The sequence below is a fragment of the Vanrija pseudolonga genome, chromosome 1 (assembly GCF_020906515.1).
Source record: "Vanrija pseudolonga chromosome 1, complete sequence".
Taxonomy (NCBI): Eukaryota; Fungi; Basidiomycota; class Tremellomycetes; order Trichosporonales; family Trichosporonaceae; genus Vanrija; species Vanrija pseudolonga.
This window is the reverse complement of record NC_085849.1, coordinates 2483246-2503797: the sequence shown is the minus strand read 5'-3', so window position 1 is coordinate 2503797 and position 20552 is coordinate 2483246. Positions and strand designations below refer to the sequence as shown.

At 60.5% G+C, this 20552-nt stretch overlaps 7 protein-coding genes across 10 annotated transcripts; 4 read left to right on the top strand and 3 right to left on the bottom strand.

Annotated features, from left to right (window-relative positions):
• The first annotated feature begins 37 nt into the window (after positions 1 to 37).
• Positions 38 to 1034, top strand: NPC2_2 (Phosphatidylglycerol/phosphatidylinositol transfer protein). Its single transcript, XM_062767414.1, has 5 exons — positions 38 to 220; positions 314 to 332; positions 387 to 560; positions 670 to 838; positions 886 to 1034. Exons 1-5 carry the CDS (start codon positions 58 to 60, stop codon positions 901 to 903), a joined length of 543 nt encoding a protein of 180 aa, XP_062623398.1. The 5' UTR covers positions 38 to 57; the 3' UTR covers positions 904 to 1034.
• A 19-nt stretch (positions 1035 to 1053) lies between these two features.
• Positions 1054 to 3252, top strand: NPC2_1 (Phosphatidylglycerol/phosphatidylinositol transfer protein; the record flags this gene model as incomplete). Of its 2 annotated transcripts, none has more annotated exons than XM_062767412.1 (4): positions 1054 to 1583; positions 2765 to 2898; positions 2943 to 3111; positions 3153 to 3252. In XM_062767412.1, 4 exons carry the CDS (start codon positions 1299 to 1301, stop codon positions 3168 to 3170), a joined length of 606 nt encoding a protein of 201 aa, XP_062623396.1. In that variant the 3' UTR covers positions 3171 to 3252. The 2 variants fall into 2 exon arrangements, with proteins under 2 accessions (XP_062623396.1, XP_062623397.1); XM_062767413.1 differs by lacking the exon at positions 1054 to 1583 and adding an exon at positions 1674 to 1777 and having other exon boundaries at positions 2725 to 2898.
• A 351-nt stretch (positions 3253 to 3603) lies between these two features.
• MYC (Viral myc transforming protein) lies at positions 3604 to 5266 on the bottom strand (the record flags this gene model as incomplete). Its single annotated transcript, XM_062767411.1, has 7 exons — positions 3604 to 3667; positions 3705 to 3795; positions 3839 to 3962; positions 4048 to 4120; positions 4174 to 4912; positions 4953 to 5123; positions 5176 to 5266. 7 exons carry the CDS (start codon positions 5264 to 5266, stop codon positions 3604 to 3606), a joined length of 1353 nt encoding a protein of 450 aa, XP_062623395.1.
• A 2707-nt stretch (positions 5267 to 7973) lies between these two features.
• acoA lies at positions 7974 to 11565 on the top strand (the record flags this gene model as incomplete). 3 transcript variants are annotated; one of them, XM_062767408.1, is made up of 9 exons in its annotated part: positions 7974 to 8290; positions 8613 to 8724; positions 8781 to 10336; positions 10568 to 10588; positions 10708 to 10753; positions 10806 to 10825; positions 10875 to 10936; positions 11013 to 11289; positions 11335 to 11565. In XM_062767408.1, the coding sequence occupies 9 exons, from the start codon at positions 8127 to 8129 to the stop codon at positions 11414 to 11416; spliced, it is 2340 nt and encodes a 779-aa protein (XP_062623392.1). The 3 variants fall into 3 exon arrangements, with proteins under 3 accessions (XP_062623392.1, XP_062623394.1, XP_062623393.1); XM_062767409.1 differs by lacking the exons at positions 7974 to 8290; positions 8613 to 8724; positions 8781 to 10336 and having other exon boundaries at positions 10516 to 10601; XM_062767410.1 differs by lacking the exons at positions 10568 to 10588; positions 10708 to 10753; positions 10806 to 10825; ... (1 more) ...; positions 11013 to 11289; positions 11335 to 11565 and having other exon boundaries at positions 8781 to 10340.
• A 774-nt stretch (positions 11566 to 12339) lies between these two features.
• On the bottom strand, positions 12340 to 13055 carry LOC62_01G000949 (uncharacterized protein; the record flags this gene model as incomplete). The annotated part of the gene is made up of 2 exons (XM_062767407.1): positions 12340 to 12798; positions 12852 to 13055. 2 exons carry the CDS (start codon positions 13053 to 13055, stop codon positions 12340 to 12342), a joined length of 663 nt encoding a protein of 220 aa, XP_062623391.1.
• Positions 13056 to 14059: 1004 nt separating this feature from the next.
• Ank2 (Ankyrin-2) lies at positions 14060 to 18698 on the top strand. The gene is made up of 5 exons (XM_062767406.1): positions 14060 to 14606; positions 14851 to 15099; positions 15146 to 17443; positions 17493 to 18367; positions 18411 to 18698. The coding sequence occupies exons 1-4, from the start codon at positions 14429 to 14431 to the stop codon at positions 18236 to 18238; spliced, it is 3471 nt and encodes a 1156-aa protein (XP_062623390.1). The 5' UTR covers positions 14060 to 14428; the 3' UTR covers positions 18239 to 18367; positions 18411 to 18698.
• PSMD12 (26S proteasome non-ATPase regulatory subunit 12) lies at positions 18665 to 20506 on the bottom strand. Its single transcript, XM_062767405.1, has 5 exons — positions 20389 to 20506; positions 20276 to 20335; positions 19678 to 20228; positions 19391 to 19631; positions 18665 to 19352 (listed from the first exon to the last, which is right to left on the bottom strand). Exons 1-5 carry the CDS (start codon positions 20467 to 20469, stop codon positions 18717 to 18719), a joined length of 1569 nt encoding a protein of 522 aa, XP_062623389.1. The 5' UTR covers positions 20470 to 20506; the 3' UTR covers positions 18665 to 18716.
• Between the last annotated feature and the right edge of the window lie 46 nt (positions 20507 to 20552).

Genomic DNA, 20552 nt, shown 5'->3' with positions numbered 1-20552 from the left:
CCAACACGCAACCTTACTTCTTCTCTCTCTCCATCCCACACCACCACAACCACAACCATGCGCCTCGCTGCCGCCCCGCTGCTCGCGCTCCTCTCGCTCGCGTCCGCGCGCTTCGTGTTCGACGACCCCTTCCAGGGCAAGATTGTACCCCGCGGCCTGCCCGTCGTCGACGGCGAGGGCGAGGTCGGCACGCTGTCGTCCTGGAGGTGGTCCGACTGCGGTGAGTAGCGAGCGAGCGCAGCGAGCGCCGCAGGCGCGAGCTGCCGCTGGTGCCGTCTTGCTAGATGCATTCCGTTGCTGACACCCGCGCCAGGCCTCCCCTCGGACGCGATGTAAGTCGCCACCCGCCCCCCCGCCCCGCGCCACCCACTAACCCGCCCCCGCAGCACCATCGAGTCCATCTCCGTGTCCCCTGACCCGCCCGAGCCGGGAAAGAACCTCACGGTCACGGTCGAGGCCACTGCCAACGAGGTGGTCGAGGAGGGCGCTTATGCCGACGTGACGGTCAAGCTTGGGTTGATCAAGTTGCTCCAGAAGCGGTTTGACGTGTGCGAGGAGGCGTGAGTGTGAGCCGCTGGGGCGATAGCCCCGGCGGCGGCGGCGACTGCCCCGGCCCCGACAAACAGGCGAAGAGGAGAGCCAGCTGACACCCACCCCCCACCCCCGCAGCCGCAACGCCAACGCATCCGTCCAGTGCCCCGTCCAGCCAGGCCAGTACACCGTCGTCCAGACGGTCGAGCTCCCCGAGGAGATCCCCAAGGCCAAGTTTGTCGTCAACATCCGCGGATACACGGTCGACGAGGACGATCTTGCGTGTCTCGACCTCGTTGTGGACTTTGTGGGTTGCGTCGCGTGGGTGTTGAGCATTGCTGACGCCGCGCCCAGGTCACTACCCCCGCTTAGAAGAGCACTGCACGCGACCCAACTGCACACACCCGCGCACACTTCATTGATGCTTGACCATTACCGAATCGATGCACTTCATGTTTCCTGTGCCGCGGGCGTCGGGGAACAAGCTACTGCCATGGCTGGAGCAAGGATGCGTCGACTAACTAACCGGCGCAGGGATGCGGCTGTCGGTCAAGCGCGTAGGATGATGGCGCCTCCGCCGACGAGTCGGTCTAGATGCTCGCGACACGGACCGCCGTCTCCAGCCAAGCGTGAGCTGGACGCACCTCGATGTCGCGCAGGATGGTCATGATGCCCTGGGCGTGAGCTTGGCCGATGTACATGGAAGCTTACATGGAGCTGGCTCGTCTGTCTGCTCCAAGCGCACGACAAGCTCATCGGACGTGCTGATGTCCAGCGCATCACGGAACGCCGCCCCTCCCGCCCAAGAACCCCCTCGCCATCGTCCTCTCAGCATTGTTCAGTCGCGCGCGTGCGGGCCTCCTCGCCGACAAGCTACAAGGGTTGGGCCGGCCACACTGCAACGAGACGCCGAGATCGCCGAGACGCCGACACGTGCCGACAGCAACACTGACCCGCCTGCAGCACGGGTCAGCTGCGTCGACCCCAAGCCGCCCGCTACCACGTCCTGCGCCAGCGCCCGCGCCATGTCAACGTTTCGTAATCGCTACCACGTGCGCGCGTCATGAACACACCACTACGCGGAGCCAGGCTAACGGGTGGTGTAGGTGTGCGCGGATGAGAGCAAAGAAGCTTCGGAAGTAATGACAGGTGACACTGGCGACGGGTTGTCCGATTTCCGCATGCCGCGGCAAGGTGGACGCGAAGGGCGCCAGTTGCCATACGAGGCAAGCGCAGAGCGTTTAAGGTTGGCAGCTACGTCGTTGACATTGAGCGGGTGCTCAAGTCGCCCTGTAGCGTGAGTACCAAGTAGCCACTAGACACGCAAAGGCAAACGTGCAGCTGCGAGATCCGCCTTCTACAGCGGGCTTGCAGCGTCTAGATTAAACCTAAAGCGGCGCCAGTCGCGGCATGTGACTTCGGGGCAGGCACTGTACAAGTATCGATGACGACGGTTCGTGGCACAATCCGCATACCTTGGCGAAGAGCAGCGGTGACGCCCCGACCCACCCCCCCCCCGCCCGCGGACCAACGACTTACTTAAACCTTTCTCCCCGCTGTCCCTCTCAGCTCGTCTCTCCCCCCACCCCCCACCCCCCACCCCGCCCCCCTCCCCACAACCATGCGTCTCGTCGCCCCGCTGCTCGCGCTCCTCTCGCTCGCGTCTGCGCGCTTTGTATTCGACGGCCCCATCAACGGCGACGTTGACGCCCAGCGCGCGCTCGTGCTCCCCGCCGCCGACGCCGACGGCGAGGTCGGTGCCCTGGAGAAATGGAGCTGGTCCGACTGCGGTGAGTGGTCCTTGGTGGTGGTTGTGCGGCCCGGTGAGCGCTGGCGCGAACCGCTCGTGCCGTGTGCCTTCCTGCCTGCCTGCCTGCCTGCCTGCCTGCCTGCCTGCCTGCCTGCCTGCCTGCCTGCCTGCCTGCCTGCCTGCCTGCCTGCCTGCCTGCCTGCCTGCCTGCCTGCCTGCCTGCCTGCCTGCCTGCCTGCCTGCCTGCCTGCCTGCCTGCCTGCCTGCCTGCCTGCCTGCCTGCCTGCCTGCCTGCCTGCCTTGCTCGCTCCCCGCTCGCTCGCTCGACACGTTGTGCTGATTGACACGCTACACAGGCAACCCCTCGGACCCGGCGTGAGTTTGCAACCGAGCCGAGAGGAGGGTGGTGGCGTCCGTCCTCGCCGTCCATCACTGACGTCCAGTTTGGTCAGTTGGATCCAGCTCACGCCCGACCCGCCGCAGCGCGGCAAGGAGCTCACCGTGTCGTTCCGCACCACTGTGAGCGAAGTGCTCGACGAGGGTGCATACGCCGACGTGGCGGTCAACATCGGCCTCGTCAAGGTGTTGCGGAAGCAATACGACTTGTGCGAGGAGGCGTGAGTAGCGAGCAAGTGGGCAAGAGCTGACGCTCGCTTGCCAGTCGCAACCTCAACACTAGCATCCAGTGCCCCGCCCAGCAGGGCGAGTACTACGTCGAGCACACTTTTGACCTGGCCAAGACTATTCCCGAGGCCAAGTTTAACATCAAAGTCCGCGGCTTCACTGTCAAGGAGGAGCCCCTTGTCTGCCTCGACTTGGTCGTCGACTTTGTGGGTGTGCCATGCCCCCGATACGTTGCTGACACCGCCAGATCAGGCGTCACGATTAAGAACATGGCCCCTTGAGACGCTGCGTCAGTTGCTTGACTATACGGACAAATCTCTGATGATGATGCACCTGAATGTTCCGTGTGGTGGTTGGTGCAAGGCGCGCAGCGCAGCGCCGTCAGCTCGCTCCCTCGGGCTTCATCTCAAACATTTCATAATCGTTACTACGTGTACGCATCATAAATACAAGATCACGCGGACAGGCGTCAAGATTACCAGGACAATGAGGAGCAAGGACAGTGTATCGCTGGGATATCGTCCTGGGGGTCTAAAGAGTGTAGGTGTGCGAGGATAGAGGATAGAGGACTGGCAAGTCAGCGGCGGAGGCGGGCGGGTGCTCTACTGACCAAGAGGTTGATGGCACAGCTCTCCGTGCCGAGCGGATATCACAGATTCTTCTTCAAGATGGGCGCCGGGCGACGCACGCCCGGGTGTCTACTGCACGGGGGTCGCGGTGCGTGTGCGCGCAGCCAGCGACTGGGCCAGCTGGTGGTTCATGCTGAAGGGTAAGTTACGGTCCGACGCGAACGACCCACCGGCGGAGATCCTCCGCTTCCTTCCTGGCGGTCTCGAGCTCGACCGAGAGATAGCGATTCGCCGAGTCGAGCGACTGGATGTGCGCGACGCCTTGCGACGGGGTGTGAGTGGCGCTCAGCCTTGTGCCACTTACCGCGGTCAAGTAGGAGCGCCTTGGACACGCGCTGGTTGGACGGCGGCAGCACATCGCGCAGACGCTCAAACCCTTCGCGCAGCTCGTTGCGCCGGCGCTGCCAGACCTCGGTCAGCCGTCGTTTCTGTATAGCCGTTGAAGGTGAAGAAAGACGACAGCGCGCTCTGGCTTTTTCCTCGACCCATCGGCATTGAACCGCGGAAACTCACCTGCTCACTCTCGATGCGCGCGTTGCGGACTTCTTCGCGGCGGGCCGGGATGACGATGCGTTCGTTCTGATCGCTGCAGGGGGGTCAGCTTCTTCGGGTCGATCGTCAAGGACTGCTACTACTCACGTAACCACGGGCGTGAAGCCTAGGCTACCGCCGCCGATGCTGCCGCCGCCACTGCGCTGCTGGGCTTCGTCAATGTCAACTAGCTCCTCGTCGTCGTCGTCGTCGGGCCTGCGAGGCGAGTGTGGCGAATCGGTTCCAACCCCGCGCGTGCTCTTCCGACCGAGCACGCGTAAAGCCGGACGCGCCGGGACAGGGTAGGGAAAGCCGTTGACAAAGCCCATGCCGGCGCCTGGTGGCGGGGTAGTCTGGGGCAGGGCGGCTGTCTGGCTGGGCGTGCTGGAGGTGAAGTAGGCGGGCGAGTATAGCCACGGCGAGTTGGTGCTAGGCGACAGATCCGACAGCTGGCTACTGAGTTGGCTGACGGGGCTGATGAGCTGCGGCGACATGGTCGTGTTGGGCGAGAAGTCGAGCTGGGGTAGATGGGTGCCAAAGGCGTTCATCGACGGAGGCGAGAAGGAGTGAACCGCAGTGTCGGGAGTAGGCGGCAGCGGAGGGTTGCTAAAGGCGAGGCTGGTCATCGGCATGGCTGTGGGGGTTAGCTCGGATCTGTCTGTGGTTGTGTACTTGCCCTGATACTGGCTGGGGTGGAACAGGCGGGGCGCAGTCTGTGGCGGACTCGTCGACTGGGCGAACGGGTTGGCGGCAGGGACCATGTACGGGTTGTTGAATGGGGCGCCCGTGGCTCCGAACGCGGGGGCACCGAATGGTGGTGCGATCTGGGGCGGCATGGTGTCGTGGTCTATGGTGAGCAATGTGTGTGGGCGGGGCATGGGGCTCACTACTTGGGTTGTTGGGGTCGATGGGCTCCATCTTGACTGCTGTGAAGTCTTGAGTAATGCCTAGGGGTGGTAGAGGGGCGAAGGTGCTTGCGGTTTGGAAGTGGGTGCCGTCGTGCTCCACAGACTTCTGTGTGTAGTCGGGTTGGTGCTGGGTGGTGGTGCTGCCTCTATCTGCCACAGGTGTTAGGGGGGCCCACCTAGAACAGACGACGCTTCCACTCACCGTGACCGCTGCTACTTCTGTCCGACGACTCGTCTAGTCCTTCTAGGTTGGCGGGAGGGAAGTGTGGGGACGCTATCGACGACAGGCTCATGACTTGCTCTGAAAGGGTGCTTTGCTGGACTAGACGGGCGTCAGGAACATGGTCGGGGTCTATCGCTCTCACAATGTTCTGAAACGCTGGTGGTTGTCCGTAAAGGGGGTGCTTTCTTGGTCTCGAGGGCTCGTGTATGCCCGAAAGGACAGCGAGTTCCTTGATGAAGGAGGAGGACTGGGGAGAGGACGGGATGACGAGCGTTTGGAGCAGCAAACGCCTTTTTAGCAGGCCAAGAAAGTCCGGTGCGGCGGGTGCGATGTGGTTGGTATTTGGTATTGCGCGAGCGAGCTGTCTCGTTGGGGGCAGCGATAGCGAAGATCCGATTGTGTGTTGGGTGCGAATGTAGCGGCGGTGTGGTTGGGAGGTGCGCGTCGATGTGTGTGTGGCGATGAGCAACACGGTTTGGTTGGCGAGGACGAGGACGATGTTAACGACGGCGACGACGACGACGAGCGAGATGCGAGCAGTAAAGGAGTATGACGTGCCTGTGCAAGTTGTGTATGTGTGTGTGCTCCAGAGCACCAGAGTGACACCTGACAGGCTAATGTCGGCGCAAAAAAGCGCCAGGGAAGTCGAGGAGGGGGCCACTGCGTCAAGGTCAAAGCGGGCAGAGGCAAAATGTCGCGATGCCAGCCGGGGCAGAGGCAGAGAGTGGGTCTGTGGGTGGACGCGGACGTGCGAAGCTGGGCGAAGCAGACGGAGAGGAACGCAGTCTGGAACAATGGTGGGTCAGAGCTGCGCCGGCGTCGAGGGGGGACTGTGCGAGGGACGAGACCAGACGAGAGCGAGAGGGCAGAGGCAAGCCGACGAGATGGAGCGATGGAGGATGCATGATCCAAACCTTTTTATCTCGTGGGGCTGACTGCATCAGACGGATGGGCCGTGGGCGGCTCTGTCATCGTCGAACAATGTCCGACCCGTCGTCTGGGTCTAGAAGATGGCGGAGGGCAGCAAGAGTCGGTCGTTCGCCACGACTGGCAACTGGCGAACTGGCACACCATGTCGACCCGACCCGACTCTCGTCACACTGCTCGACGGAGACCATGCACCATGACGACGATGTTCGAGCAAGAAGAGCGAAGGGGATGATCGCCACAGGGCCAGTCGGTGCACAGGGGTTGGCTGGTGCGGTAGAAGCACAACGAACGAGTGTGGTGGTGTGAGATCTGCTCCGTGTCGCATGCTTCCGTGGCGACCGTGGCACATTGATCAGCGCGTGTGTATGTGTGTGGCCAGTGTGCCCAAATGTTCTTTTGGTTGCGCACAGGTGCCTGAGCGCTGGAGCGCCAGAGCATCATGACACACACAAAAGCGTGTTCGTGTTTGGGATCTGGAAGGGGCGGGCGTCGGCGCGACCAGGCCACTGGCACGAGCATGTCTGTGCTGTAAGCAGAGGGACAGTGACGCTGCCTCGCGCGCATGTCAGTGCGCAGCGAGTGTACGTCGCCTCATTGTTGGATGCATGTTCGCGCTCGCACTGCATGTACACAGTGTCACTCAAGCGGCGAAGCGACACTCCGGAACGACGTAAGCTTCTATGCAGTCTGACGACGGCGTGAACGCGGTGTTCTAGACTGCCCCTCGCGACCAAAGGACCTGACCTCTTCGATCCGGGTCGTACCAGCGCAGCCAGCAGAGGCGATCGGTATCGCCGTCGACGTGCATGAGCTGCAGCCTTCGTTGCCTCGGTCAATAGCCACAAGCAGGCAGGGATCCCCGGTCCTCGTCATGTCAAGCCGAAAGGACTCGGACATGTTTCATGCCCACAGTGGCTGGTAGTGACGAGGGGTGCGAGGAGGAACCGACGCCGTGGTTGTGTCAGACGACGCCCGACGCCATAGGCGTGACATGAACAATGAGCAGTCAGTACGGGTTGCAGAGGCTGGTGCGACCGAGTAGGAGGCCGCGCGATGATCTGTGCCCATCGCCGCCGCCACGGTCTTGTCTTCTGTCGCAGCGACGACGACGACGACGATGGATCCGTCGAGCGAGAGCAGCGCGAAATGCCACAATAGGGCCAAGCGCACATAGCCATCGGAACACTTGAAACAGTTTGGGGGAGGGGCGTATTTAAAATCGGCACACAATGATCTTCTTCAGTGCAGAGCCAGGGGGGCGCAAGCGGCGTCTTCGCGACTACCCGGCTGGCGTTCATCATCGGGGGCCACCCACTGGACCGCCCGGATACTCTTGCTACGCGACACTTCCGGGCTTGTCGGTTTCTGGGTGGCCAAGAAGGGTTGGGTGGTCGTGTGTCCCTGTAGACTTGTTGTTGTTGTTGCGGTTGTAGAGCTATGCCAGGTGCTTCTAAGTCCTAAGGGCGAAATTCGGCCGTCAAGCCGAACAGGCACAAGACCAGTTTTGTGTCGCGTCTTCATCGGGGTTGGGCGCACTCTCTCAGTCTCTGATTACACCGCAACAAACACTAAAAGCCAGTCGGTCCGATTATAACCGTGACCGAACAATGACGTGTAATCGGCATTGTCAGTCCTCAAGTGGCGGACATATTCGGTCAGGTCGGAGCAAGGACGTCATTGACAGCGTCGACCAACCACAGTGAATGCTTTGCAGTTACAGGCGCAGGGAAAACTGCCCGACGCCCACTGGCCTGGCATGACAGCCATTCTGGCCTATGAGCCCCCGCCGCGCTGCCTGCGAGCGCCCGCACCCACACACGGCGCACTATACATGTGAACCCACTGAACTCGCAGTTGGTGCTTCCTTTTTCTTTCCTCCAACAAACCATCTCTCTTCTAAACCCCAATAAAGGCCAAGCTTGCTTTGGTACACCGACGTTGAAGAGGTCGGCTTCTAACTTATTGTTGCTACTTGGAAAACCCTACCTAGTTGTTTTAAAATGATCTCGCCTCGCGTCCCCGCGTCCCTCCTTCGCGGCGCTCGCTCCATGGCGACCGTCCGCTCGTCGATCGGCGAGACCAAGGTCCCCATGAGCCGCCTCGAGAACGGCAAGTTTATCAACTACCAGCGCATCGAGGACAACCTCCAGATTGTCCGTGACCGGTGAGTTGTAGTTTAGTGGCACTTTGCTCGGAGGCGGCGCGAAGCTGCCTTCGGGAGACACGCAAAACTGGTCATCGGACCGGTCGGGTAGATCGTAGCCGGGACAACCAAGGCCGTCATCCATCGACAACACGGTGCATGATGGCCTCGGATGGGGTCTGCACAGCGAGCGCTGGGCAGGCGAACCACTGTCCCCCGGATTGGTGCATAGCATCATTGATGCTTGAACCTACGGGGTTGGCCTAAACATCACCCACGTGTCCCTTCTCCGAGCCCAGCCAATTGCCACATCGCCGATTCCGGACTGACACCTTGCCCTCAGCCTCAACAACAAGCCTCTCACCCTTGCCGAGAAGATTGTTTACGGCCACCTCGACGACGCCCACAACCAGGAGATTGAGCGTGGTGTCTCGTACCTCAAGCTCCGCCCTGACGTGAGTATCGGAGCAGCCAAAAACACACGGTTCTATTGGCTGACGCCCCCGCTCAGCGTGTTGCTTGCCAGGATGCCACCGCCCAGATGGCCATCCTCCAGTTCATGTCGGCTGGTCTCCCCAAGACTGCCGTCCCCACCTCGGTCCACTGTGACCACCTTATCCAGGCCCAGGTCGGCTCCAAGGCTGACCTTGCCCGCGCCATTGACATCAACCGCGAGGTCTACGACTTCCTTGCCACTGCCTGTGCCAAGTACGACATTGGCTTCTGGAAGCCCGGATCTGGTATCATCCACCAGATCATCCTTGAGAACTACGCCACCCCCGGTCTCCTCATGATCGGTACCGACTCGCACACCCCCAACGCTGGTGGTCTCGGTATGGTTGCCTGCGGTGTCGGTGGTGCCGACGCCGTCGACGTCATGGCCGGTCTCCCCTGGGAGCTCAAGGCCCCCAAGGTCATTGGTGTCCACCTTGACGGCAAGCTCTCGGGCTGGACCACCCCCAAGGATGTCATCCTCAAGGTCGCCGGTATCCTCACCGTCAAGGGTGGTACCGGTGCCATCATCGAGTACACCGGCCCCGGTGTCGACTCGCTCTCGGCCACTGGCATGGCCACCATCTGCAACATGGGTGCTGAGATTGGTGCCACCACCTCGCTCTTCCCCTTCAACGACAAGATGGCCGGCTACCTTCAGGCCACCAACCGCTCGGACGTTGCCCAGTACGCCAACGCCTTCAAGCACAACCTCACCCCCGACAAGGGCGCTGAGTACGACCAGATCATCAACATCAACCTCTCCGAGCTTGAGCCCCACATCAACGGCCCCTTCACCCCTGACCTTGCCACCCCCATCTCCAAGTTCGCCCAGGCCGTCAAGGAGAACGACTGGCCCGCTGAGCTCAAGGTCGGTCTTATCGGCTCGTGCACCAACTCGTCGTACGAGGACATGTCCCGTTCGGCCGCCATTGCCACCGAGGCTGAGAACCACGGCCTCAAGGCCAAGTCGCTCTTCACCATCACCCCCGGTTCGGAGCAGGTTCGCGCCACCATCACCCGTGACGGCTTCACCGAGACCTTTGAGAAGGCCGGCGGTGTCGTTCTTGCCAACGCCTGTGGCCCCTGCATTGGCCAGTGGGACCGTCAGGACGTCCCCAAGGGCGTGAAGAACTCGATCATCACCTCGTACAACCGTAACTTCACCGGCCGTAACGACGCCAACCCCGCCACCCACGCCTTTGTTGCCTCGCCCGACCTTGTCACCGCCATGGTCTTTGCCGGTGACCTCACCTTCAACCCCCTCACCGACACCCTCACCGGTGCCGACGGCAAGCCCTTCAAGTTTGCCGAGCCTTCCGGCTTTGAGCTCCCCGCCAAGGGCTACGACGCTGGCGAGAACACCTTCCAGGCTCCTCCCGAGGACGGCTCCAACGTTCAGGTCGCCGTTGACCCCAAGTCGGACCGTCTCCAGATCCTTGAGCCCTTCAAGCCCTGGAACGGCAAGGACATTATCGACGCCCCCGTCCTCATCAAGGCCTTTGGCAAGTGCACCACCGACCACATCTCGGCTGGTGGCCCTTGGCTCAAGTACCGTGGACACCTCCAGAACATGTGAGCTCACGAGCGTGGAGACTGGAGCAGAGGAGGTTGAGAAGAGAAGGAGACGAGGGAGCCATTAGGCTACCATGGTGTGGTGGCACGAGTGTGGCACTTTTTGCTTCCGCTCACTGTGGCACTTTTGCCACTTTCCACCTTCACCTCCGTCCATCCTTCACTTCTTCATCCATCCTATGCTTCTTCGTCCATCTATCTCTTCTACAAAGCATGTGCTGACTTCTGGAGCTCTCAGAATTGTCTTATCGGGTGAGCTGCTTACGTAAGCTGGAGCGGCCGTTCGAGTTTCTTTAAGCTTCAGCGGCTTCTTGAACTTGAGCGGCCTCTTCAAGCTCGTGACTAGCTTGTGTAGGAGACTGACGAGCCAGCGCGATCAATGCCGATTCGGGCGAAGCCAACAGCGTCTTGAACCAGGTGAGTTGCGCGAAGGCAGGCGAACGAATGAATGGAAGACTGACCAGTTCAGGTCACCGGCGAGTTTGGAGGGTTAGTAAACGATGGCCGCTCTGTGAGGTCTGTGCTGACTCGCGAATAGCGTCCCGCAGGTCGGTGCTTATTACCGTGATCACGGTATCCCCTGGGTCGTTGTCGGTGACGGTGAGTTGAATGGGAGAAGGAGGAGAAGGAGAAGGAGGAGGAAGAGAAGACTACGGGATGGCGCTTACGTAACCAGAGAACTACGGTGAGGGCTCGTCTCGTGAGCACGCCGCTCTCGAGCCCCGTTACCTCGGTGGTGCCGCCGTCATTGTCCGCTCGTTCGCCCGTATCCACGAGACCAACCTCAAGAAGCAGGGTATGCTCCCCCTCTGGTTCAAGGACCCCAAGGACTACGACCTCATCAAGGGCTCGGACAAGCTCTCCATCACTGGCCTTGACAAGTTTGCCCCCGGCAAGGACCTCCTTATCAAGGGCAAGCGCAGCGATGGCTCGACCTACGAGTTCACCGTGAGGTACGTCGGCTGGGCAAGTCACAGATCCTTTTGCTAACTCTACAGCCACACCTTCAACGAGGGCCAGATCGAGTGGTTCAAGGCCGGTTCTGCTCTTAACCTCATGAAGTTGAACGCCAAGAAGTAAGCTTTGAGGGTTTCTATGTTGATTATGAGTCTGTAGCGCGTGTAACGATGGATGAGCACAGTGAATAGCACAATGAGCCGTTTACTGAAGAAGGAGTAGGTGCCACAAAAATGCCACAGCAAACCCTGAATGTATTAACCTTAATTCAAGTATAGGCCTAATGGACCCTGACTTTTTCCTAATGGTCTTTGGGTCTGGCCAGACCTGGCCAGACATGAGCTCGGCTTCACTTATCTGCCGTCGTTTACTCTCAGTTGTTTATGCTTGGTCTTCGCCCGGCGAGCATCTACCCAGATCTACCCCCGACTCTGGGCGTCTCCGAACAACGAAGCATCGAGCAGCCCCCTGGCGCGATGGAACAAGCCCGACCATGAGGATGAAGCTGAGGGGTGATCAACATTAACCAAACTCGACTCCACCCACCACCCTGCCCCACTGTGCTGCGCCTACTGCCCTTCCCTGCTGATGGTATGCAAGCAGGACCAGCGACAAGGTGCTCAAGTAGCCAGGCGAACAGGCGTACGCATCATCGTATCAACCATGCCCGCTGCAAGCAGGGGTGAGCTATGTTGTTCCAGCGGAAGCAAAACGGTGGTTCACTCGCCGCCAGTTGCCTGGGGGAAGGTGGAGGTGGTCCACTGGCGCCAAGCTGCCCTTGTGCGTGAAACGACCAATAAGCATTCTGTTCGTGCAGCACTGTATGCATGAGCGGGTTGAGAGAACTATGGACTGTATCTGGCTCAGATCTGCGTGGCTGCAACTTTAATACTATGACTGAAACGTGTGACGAAATGAGGAAACTAAATGGAATGTATCGCGAGGCGGGAAGACCCAAGCTGACGCGAGGGTGACGGGGTGGAAGGAGTAGTCCACTGGACCACGGCTGCGTGAATGAAGTCGAACCCCCTACACAACTTGCTCCCCTATGGCTCGAATCCACAAGGGGTGTCCATGAAGGCACACTTGAAGCACTTGAGGTCGCTCATGAGGGAGAAGAGGAAGCAGAGGCGGTGACCATCGGCGTGACACTCGCCACAGCACTCCTCTGGCTTATGCATGTCGTCGGGACAGAGCTCGATGAGCTTTTCGGCGCACCAACGGAGGGTGAACTCGATCTTCGGACAGAATCCGGCCTTGGGCTTAGTGACGCGGGGGTGGGGCTTGGCGGGGACGCGGCCGGTGTTCTCGCCCTCCATCGCCCAGAGGACGAGGATGAGAGCGACCACTTGATTCGGGTTGATGGCGGCCTGGCGCACGTCGACGGGGTTGGCAAGGGGATAAACGCGACGGAAGATCGCCTCGGCAACCGCATCCGGCATGCCGTCAGTGCGATTGGTGCGGGCACTGGCGTCCTCCTTGGTGCCCATGAGGTCGGTGAGAAGCTATCCCGTCAGCTGCAGGACCTGGAAGCGATGTACTACGAGGAAGGACTCACCTCAGCTCCAGTGGTGCCGGGCTTCTGCTTAATCATCGCCTTCATCCTCTTCTCAATGTACGTCTCCTCGACGTCGATGAGGTGCTTGTATCCCCACACGTAGTCGTCGTCATCGTCGAGGTCGCCGGTGACGAGCGGGCCGAAGGGCGTCTCGCGCTCGACGTGGAGAAACGGCTTCGAAATGTCGGTGACGTGGATGGGCATTGCAAAGCGTCTGAGGAAGGCGGGGAAGGTCAGTGGGTGGTCTGATTCGTGGGTACTGTCGGGTGAGACGTACTGTGGGTGGGGACGGTGAGGGGTTTGGAGGGTTGGGGTTGTTGTGCTTGTCGATTCAGGAGTGCTGCAACAAATAGAAGGCCTGTATGATGACCAGCAGCGGGATGACGGGATGGGATGATGGGTGAATGAGAGAAAGGTGTTGGGTTGGGGTGGACCGGGGGATGAGTTGCCCAGGGAGTGAGGGTGGACCACCTCCACCTCCCACTGCCCAAAGTCAACCACGCAAAAAAGCTCCCGCGGTTAATCCCACTGAAAAGTCGCATTTGAAGGAATGTATGAATGCCATTTGTAATAGTAATAGAAATCCGGCATATATGAATGCCATTTTGAATTGTAATAGAAATCCGGCAATCAAATAGAAACTTGCTCCTCTCCTGTGCAAAGTCTCAGCCCCCGTTTATCACTCAAGTATCTCCAGCGGCCACACGTCCATGTGCCACAGTATCGTGGCCTGGCTACTGGAGTCGGAGCAAATTAACTTGTGACCAAGGAGATGTCCCATGCTCGGGTGGGGGACGCCGCAGAGTGAGATTTCCGGCGGTAGAGATAAGTGGGCCGGCGGCTTGTGACGTTTACATAGGCGGCGGCGGATCCAGACATTGAATTAGGGAGCGGTTGTAGTGAGGGGCATAGTCAATAGGGCTGGACTGGCCCCCCCCCCCCACAGTGACATTACACCGGTGACGTAGGTTCACCGCTGTGCCGCGTGCTGCAAAAACGAGGCACCCCTGCGGTCCCGCTTGTGATCTTTGGGGTCATGATGCTACTAGTCGTCCGCATCTTGTTGCCGCCGGGGCGCGTTGATACGCAACACAAGGCAGTAGACGAGGGTGACACGCCGCAATGCAATATCCAGGGCCCCGGTCCTTTGGGCTGTCTTCGACGTAGCTTTTGAATGGTGCAAGCTTGCTGCAGCATCACAAACCCAGGGTCATCTCACACATCCCATCACTCAACTCCGGTGCAACCTCCCCCCCAAGCCCCTGTGTCACCTCGCAGCAACACCTCTTGGCACTGTCCTCTTCGCCTCTCATCGACATAAACGTGCTCCATTTTGAACCCCAATGGTAGCTACATCCAACCCGAGCCAACAACATTAGCGACTAAGCTCTTACTGCCGACATACGCAATTTCGGCTCTGGCGGCGCAATCTGCGACGACACTCTCAACACACACCGGCGCAACATTGCATTCCTCGTTCATTGTCCCCCACTTCCCACCGTCCATCCCCGATAATAACACTGTCCTCATCACGGCCCGCTCCGTCGCCCATCCCGCCATCGGGGCGATAGTAAACCATGCCTCCGCCGGCATTGGCAGCAGCGGCGCCGTTGGCGAACAGCACGAGCGCAACAGCGCTGACCCCTCCGCCTCCGCCTCCACCGACAAAGCTCGAGGCAATACGCAGCAAGATGCCGTCGTCGGCCTCGAGCCGCGCCGAGCGCGTCGAGGCAAAGTACGACGTTGTGCTGGACTGTGAGTGGTGCTTGCAAGGGACGACGGTGCCCATGATGGTGGCGATGCGGCGACGCGGCGAGTCATCGTCGTCGCCCGCCGCACGATGGCCAGAACCATTCCCATGACTCTCTCACAACCCCCGTGCGATCCACTGACACGCATTGCCATCCTCACCCACCACGCTCCCATGCATCGCACTGCTACTCCCTGCACTGGCCCTACTCGCTCCTCATCGACGCCTAACACGCGGAACCGACGTTAGATCCAAACCTCGAGCTGCATTCCGCTGCCGCTAGCGGCAACGTTGGTCTCGTGCACTACGCTCTGACGCATGGCCAGCCCGTCAACTCGCTCCTCCACGGATGTCTCCCGCTCCACGCCGCTTGCTCTGGAGGAAGTGTCAGTGTCGTGCGCATGCTCATTGAGCGCGGCGCAGACGTCAACGCTCCTAGGCTTCCTCGTCGCTACAGCGAGAACAAGCGTAGTGGCGCTCCGGCAGTGGGAACGGCAGGTGAGCAAAGGCCGGCCTCGGATATGCACACGTGCACATTGCTCAGCATCACAAGGGTCCACACCGCTACACTTTGCCGCAGCCAATGGCCACGCACCGATTGTGCAGATACTCCTCGCGTGCGGGGCGGTCCCCGACAAGCAAGACAAGAACGGTCTCACACCACTTGACCTGGCAGATCTCAGCGGATACACCGAGGTCGTGAGGACGCTGGCGGTGTGGAGCCGGATAGCCGCCCCAGCATCTTCCGGAGAGGTTGTTGGCGAGAGCTCGACGACAAGACGAGCCCGCGGACACTCGCTCGGCAGCACCCAAGTGCCAGTATCAGAAGAGGAGTTTCCATCGCGCAGGGGCAAGGAAAGAGCAGGCAGTGCCGTTAGCCACGCCTCGGAACGCGGCATCCGCCTTCTAAGGTCTAGCCTTGAGAGCGGCTTGAACGCCGTCCGGCCCATGACGTCCACAGCAAGCGAAGGGAGCGAGTCTACGGCTGGACCAGGTGATACCAACACTCCGAAGGGTGGACTCGCCCGGAGCAACAGCAGCACGCGCAACCATACACCTCCAATCACCCTTCCGACGTCACTTCAAATCACTAGCACTATTGACAGCGATAACCCGAGCTCCAACCTCGCCTCACCCCTGCAATCACACACAAACTCTCCTTCCAGCGACGACGAGGAGCTCAGCCGCCCAGGAGCTGTGGACGGAGCTGACGCTCAAAATCCGTCGCCTGGGCCGCGCTCATCACGCCGCCCGTCTCTGCCATCAATATTTGAGAGAGCGGCACACCCGGGGGTTGCGTTCCGCTCCGCGATGCGCAAATCTCCACAAGACAGCTCGCCCTCGATCAGCGAGTCGTCACCGCCACCCAATGCCCAGCTTTTCCGAGGCCGAAGCCGCACCCAGCACGACGCAGGTGGCAATCGGCCAAAGGTCAACAGACAAGCGATCCTTCAGCTCTTCCGCCGTGGCCAGTCGCCCCCGTCACGCAGTCCCAGCCCTCCCAAGCGATCTGATTCCAACCGTCTTCTTCCTTCACCTTCGGACCGCGATCATGACGCCGACATCAGCAGGCATACGAGCATGGACCCAGAGCTGGCCGAAATGGTCAAGGATATCACTCGTCTTGGGGAGCAACTGAACACGGCCGCCGTGTTGTCCGCGCCGGCAGCAAAGACGCACTTCTTTGAAGGCGATATTGAGAACACGTCGCGATTCAGCGTTGCTTCAGATCCGCCACACCGCGAAGCAGCAGCGAGTGGTGACAGGTCGTGGGACAGACGCACCGTCCGGAACGGCGCGAGCAGCGGCGTCATCAGCCCCAGCCCTCTGGCAAACGAGTGGGGCCTGGGTGAAGACGGCCAAGACATTGTCTTGCGAAGGACTCAGGTTCGGCGATCTCTGACCGATATCCGGAAACCTTCCCACAATGCCCCACGACGCATGATTAGCACCCCTGCCATGCCAATGACCAAGCCCCGTTCGTCGACGCTCCCAAGCCAACACCGCATCTTTTCGTCGGACAGCTCTGTCCCCGCCAGCGCTTCGACCAGCCCGCCGGGCAACGGGCCACTCGGCTATGGTTTACCAGAAGTCGACGTCGTGGCAAATGCGGTCTCGGCACGTGCTCCAGAAGGTCAAAATAACGGCGGCAGGAATGTGGATTCCACCATGCCCCATCTTGCCCCCTCTGAGGAGTCGCACGCGGAAGGCGACGATCAGTTCCACGAAGAGCAAACAAATGTTCGTCGATTTCGTGGTGAAAGCATTGGCTCCAATGGGACCGTCTCGTCGCGCCTCATCCTCACTCCGCCTGGTTCGACTGCCCCAACCTTCGGCCACACCACTACGCTCCCCCGAACGGAAGAATCTGAACGACAGAGTGATATGCGCTCCCTCGGTCTCATCGTCGACGGGGCGATCAGCAGTGGAGCTCGCTCGCGAGCGCAGAGTGCATCTTCTGGATCGACCAACTACGGTCATCCGAAGCCACTCACCCCGGTTACCCGTAGCCCGGGTGCTGGGCACACTACGAGCCGTGATAGCTCTCGTCCTCCACGACCTGCAAGTCGCCAGATTTCAACCCATGCCGAGGCGCAGGATGTGCTTGAGCAGACCGAGCGAGACATCTTGGAGATTGCTCAGATGCCCCTCACTCAGGACAGCAGCAGAACTCTGGCGGACCAGCTGGCGGCCTATGGCGAGAGCCACGCCATTGCCCAGGAGTTTGCTCGTGCCGAGAGAAGGAGCACGGTCAGCAGTGGTTCTGAGCGGCGTAGCTACGCAAGCAGCACCAGCAATCAGCGCCGATCGGTGAACGGCAGTAGCTCGCGTGTTTCGTCCAGTGAGTTGGCGTATAGGGGTCGCAAGAATGAGTGCTGACAAGTCCAAAGCCATTCTTGGTGACCCCAACCTGCCAATGGCAGCCGTGAACGACATTTACGACCGCCGCAACGCTGCCTACCGGGAGCGGCTGACCGCGCTGGCGGCTGTACCGCCCATCTACCATCACCACACTCGTGCTCATCCAACGGCTGGGGCGCGGAGCCGCTCATACTCGAGCAGCGACAACTGGGTGACAGCGGGTCCCGGCGCAACGACGGCTAGGAGCCTAGGCCACCCCCGTCGTTTGACCGACCCTTACAAGACCCCCGATTCCAACCTCTCTCCACCACCGACTGCCGACTCGAGCGATGTCGACAACCACCCACATATCTCTGGGCCGATGCCTATGCCAGCGTCGAATCAGGCGCCGCTCGGCAAGAAGACTGGCCGATCGCCGGCAACGTCTCGTGCCCCCCTGCCGCTTCACAAGTCGCCGCCGCTCTCTAGTTCTCACGCGCCTGCGCCCGAAACAGGACTCGCCCGCGGCGGTTCTATTAACCGATACAAGGGCCTCGCGCAAGCGCGCGCCTTTGCTACTGCCTCGTCTGTCCCACGCTCTGCTGCCTTCTCAAGCGCCTTTGCCGACGCCCAGGACTCGGACGAATCCGACGCGCAACGGCAGGCCCCGTACGTCGTCGCGCCCGCCAGCTTCAGCGGCATCGACCCCTACCCCGAGAAGAAGTCGGGCAAGTGGGGCCAGCTCCGCGGCGCAAAAGACCATATCAAAGGCGCATTTGGCTCCCTACGGCGCTAGTCGCCTCCTCCTTGTACAACTTTTATCCTGTTGTGATCATCCTCCCTTGGTTGTCATCTGATGAGAATCGTCACGACCCACATAGACTTGAGTGCATCGCGATGCTACGCGTATCATGAGTGAGAGGGGGTAGGTAGCTGAGGGTTCTGTGTCGGAAACTGACCCACACCAGCCCCAGAGCTGTTGTTGGCAACCACAACATGAATCAGTCTGCATGTGCTGGAGTCTGTGAGCTGACTTTACGAGCTGGTTACGGCTCCCAGAGAGAGAGAGAGAGAGCTATACACTCCTTGCTCGTGTGTAGCGTTGCGTTACTGTGCTCAGGATCACGTGTCGAACACATGTCTTGAATGCCCTCAGAATCGCGGCGAAGGGCCGATATCAGTAGTCGCCAGACGCCTTCAGCCCGACCTCGACCCCACGCCGCTATCATGAATGCGATGCAACCATGCTGCTGCTATGTCATACACACTTTACTCTACGCTGTAATGGCCTTCTTTCCGCGGCCCGCCTGGCTCGCCTCGTGCATCGCATACTCCTTTGAGACGAGGTGGCTCGTCTTCTCGACCAGGCTGAGCATCTTGCCGACGTCGGCGCTCCAGACATTCAAGACCTCGTTGGTCTTGCGTGGGCGCTGGAACGAGACAATGCCCGCTGGACGGTTGATACGTGCGTACACCGTCTTGTCGGTCACGAGCTTGCAGAGCGTCCGTTCCGTGGTGAGGGCGGGGAGGTCGAGGAGCTCTGTGAGGCGCGCGAGCGTGATGCGCGAGTAGTAGGCGGCAATGACGCGGATGTTGTGCTCGACCACACGGTTGTGCAGCGCCTCCCAGCGCGCGTTTCCTGGGCCAGTCGCATCCTCGTCCTTGTTGTCGCCAGTCTTGACGCCCAGTGTTGAGGTTGACGAGAAGACGGGCGACTGACGGAGCGTGGGGCCGTACAGCTCCTCGATTCCGGGCCAGCGCATCAACTCCTTGGTCACAAAGCACTTGAGGAGAGCGTAGTGCAGGGGTGCCTTTTGCAAGTCGTTGTTGGCGTAGAGCTTGTGGATCATGTCCGACTGCTCGTTGTTGTACGGCGCGAGGACAATGTACATGATGATGTTCTCGATGACCTGGTGGGTTAGCGCGGTATAAATGTGACCACACCCACGTTGAGCTCGCGCGCCTCGTCCTTCTTGACTTCCTCCGTGTCCCACACCTCCTGGTACGCGCTGCAGACCTCGAGGTAGTTGTCGTTCTGGAGGGCAAGCTGGACAATAAGGTCGTAGTAGCGGAGCTTGAGGTCAGTGCTCTCGGGCTCCTTGAGGAAGACGCGGTTGATCTTGCGGGATCCGACACGGACGCGAGGCCAGTTGCCGCGGAGCGACTCGAGGCGCATCTGCTCGAGAATGCTACGGTTGTTAGCGTGCACGTGCACGTGCACGTGTGGTGACTCACAACTCGGTCTTCTCGCGCTTGCCCATGCTGCTGTACGTCTCGATCTGAATGTCGCTCATGAGGTCGGCGGCAGCCTCGAGGTGGTCGCTGGCGGTGACGGGCTCCTTCTTGGGCGCCTCCTTGGCGGCGGTGCTGCTCGACGCCTCGGCGGTAGAGGTCGACGTCGACGCGGCGGCGACAGCGGTGGCGCCAGCCGGGTCCTCCTTTGGCGCGGTAGCGGCCAGCTGCTCGTGGTACTCGGCGAGGAGGACAGTGAGGCGCGCACGCTGGAGCTCAAGGTAGATCTTGCCCTCTGTAATGTCGCGGATCGTGTTGAGGAGCTTGAGCCACTCGTCCTCCTTGCCCTTGTACGCGCCGGCGTCCTTCTTCTTCTTCAGCTCGGTGAGGTAGGGGATCGCCTCGTCGACCATGCGCACGACAGCCTCCTTGAGCTGGCCGTGCTTCTTGGACATGAGCGTGAGCTGCGTGTTGAGCTGCTCGAGGTTGCCGGCCTGCCAGCACAGCCGGACAAGGAGCTGCAGCAGCGTTGCGGTCGAGGGCATGTCCGAGGCCTGGGGGTGTCAATGGGTTGAACTTTCAGAGATGCCGAGTTACCCACATTACGAGTCTGCTTCTCCAGCGCCGAGATCTTGTCGATAGCCTCCTGGAGGTTGCCGCCCTGGCGAGTGCGTCAGCAGGCATGCTCGAGCTGCTACCACAGCTCCAACTCACCGCAGCAATCTTCTCAACCTCGGGGACGAGCGCCTTAACCTCGGGGGTAAAGTCCTTCTCCTGCTTTCGTTGGAACGACATGGTGGTGGTGGGTGAGAGTTTGTCAAGAAGAGATGTCGTCGACCGACATGGAAGCTTGATGATGATGGCAGCAGCACTCACTG

Excerpts from the sequence above, each read along its gene's own strand:
- NPC2_2 (XM_062767414.1), top strand. The coding sequence starts at position 58 with ATGCGCCTCGCTGCCGCCCCGCTGCTCGCGCTCCTCTCGCTCGCGTCC. Across the intron at positions 561-669 it reads TTTGACGTGTGCGAGGAGGC|CCGCAACGCCAACGCATCCG; the intron begins GTGAGTGTGAGC and ends CCACCCCCGCAG.
- Ank2 (XM_062767406.1), top strand. The coding sequence starts at position 14,429 with ATGCCTCCGCCGGCATTGGCAGCAGCGGCGCCGTTGGCGAACAGCACG. Across the intron at positions 14,607-14,850 it reads GTACGACGTTGTGCTGGACT|ATCCAAACCTCGAGCTGCAT; the intron begins GTGAGTGGTGCT and ends AACCGACGTTAG. Across the intron at positions 15,100-15,145 it reads TCCGGCAGTGGGAACGGCAG|CATCACAAGGGTCCACACCG; the intron begins GTGAGCAAAGGC and ends CACATTGCTCAG.
- PSMD12 (XM_062767405.1), bottom strand. The coding sequence starts at position 20,469 with ATGTCGTTCCAACGAAAGCAGGAGAAGGACTTTACCCCCGAGGTTAAG. Across the intron at positions 20,229-20,275 it reads TGGAGAAGCAGACTCGTAAT|GCCTCGGACATGCCCTCGAC; the intron begins GTGGGTAACTCG and ends TGACACCCCCAG. Across the intron at positions 19,632-19,677 it reads AAGCGCGAGAAGACCGAGTT|CATTCTCGAGCAGATGCGCC; the intron begins GTGAGTCACCAC and ends TAACAACCGTAG.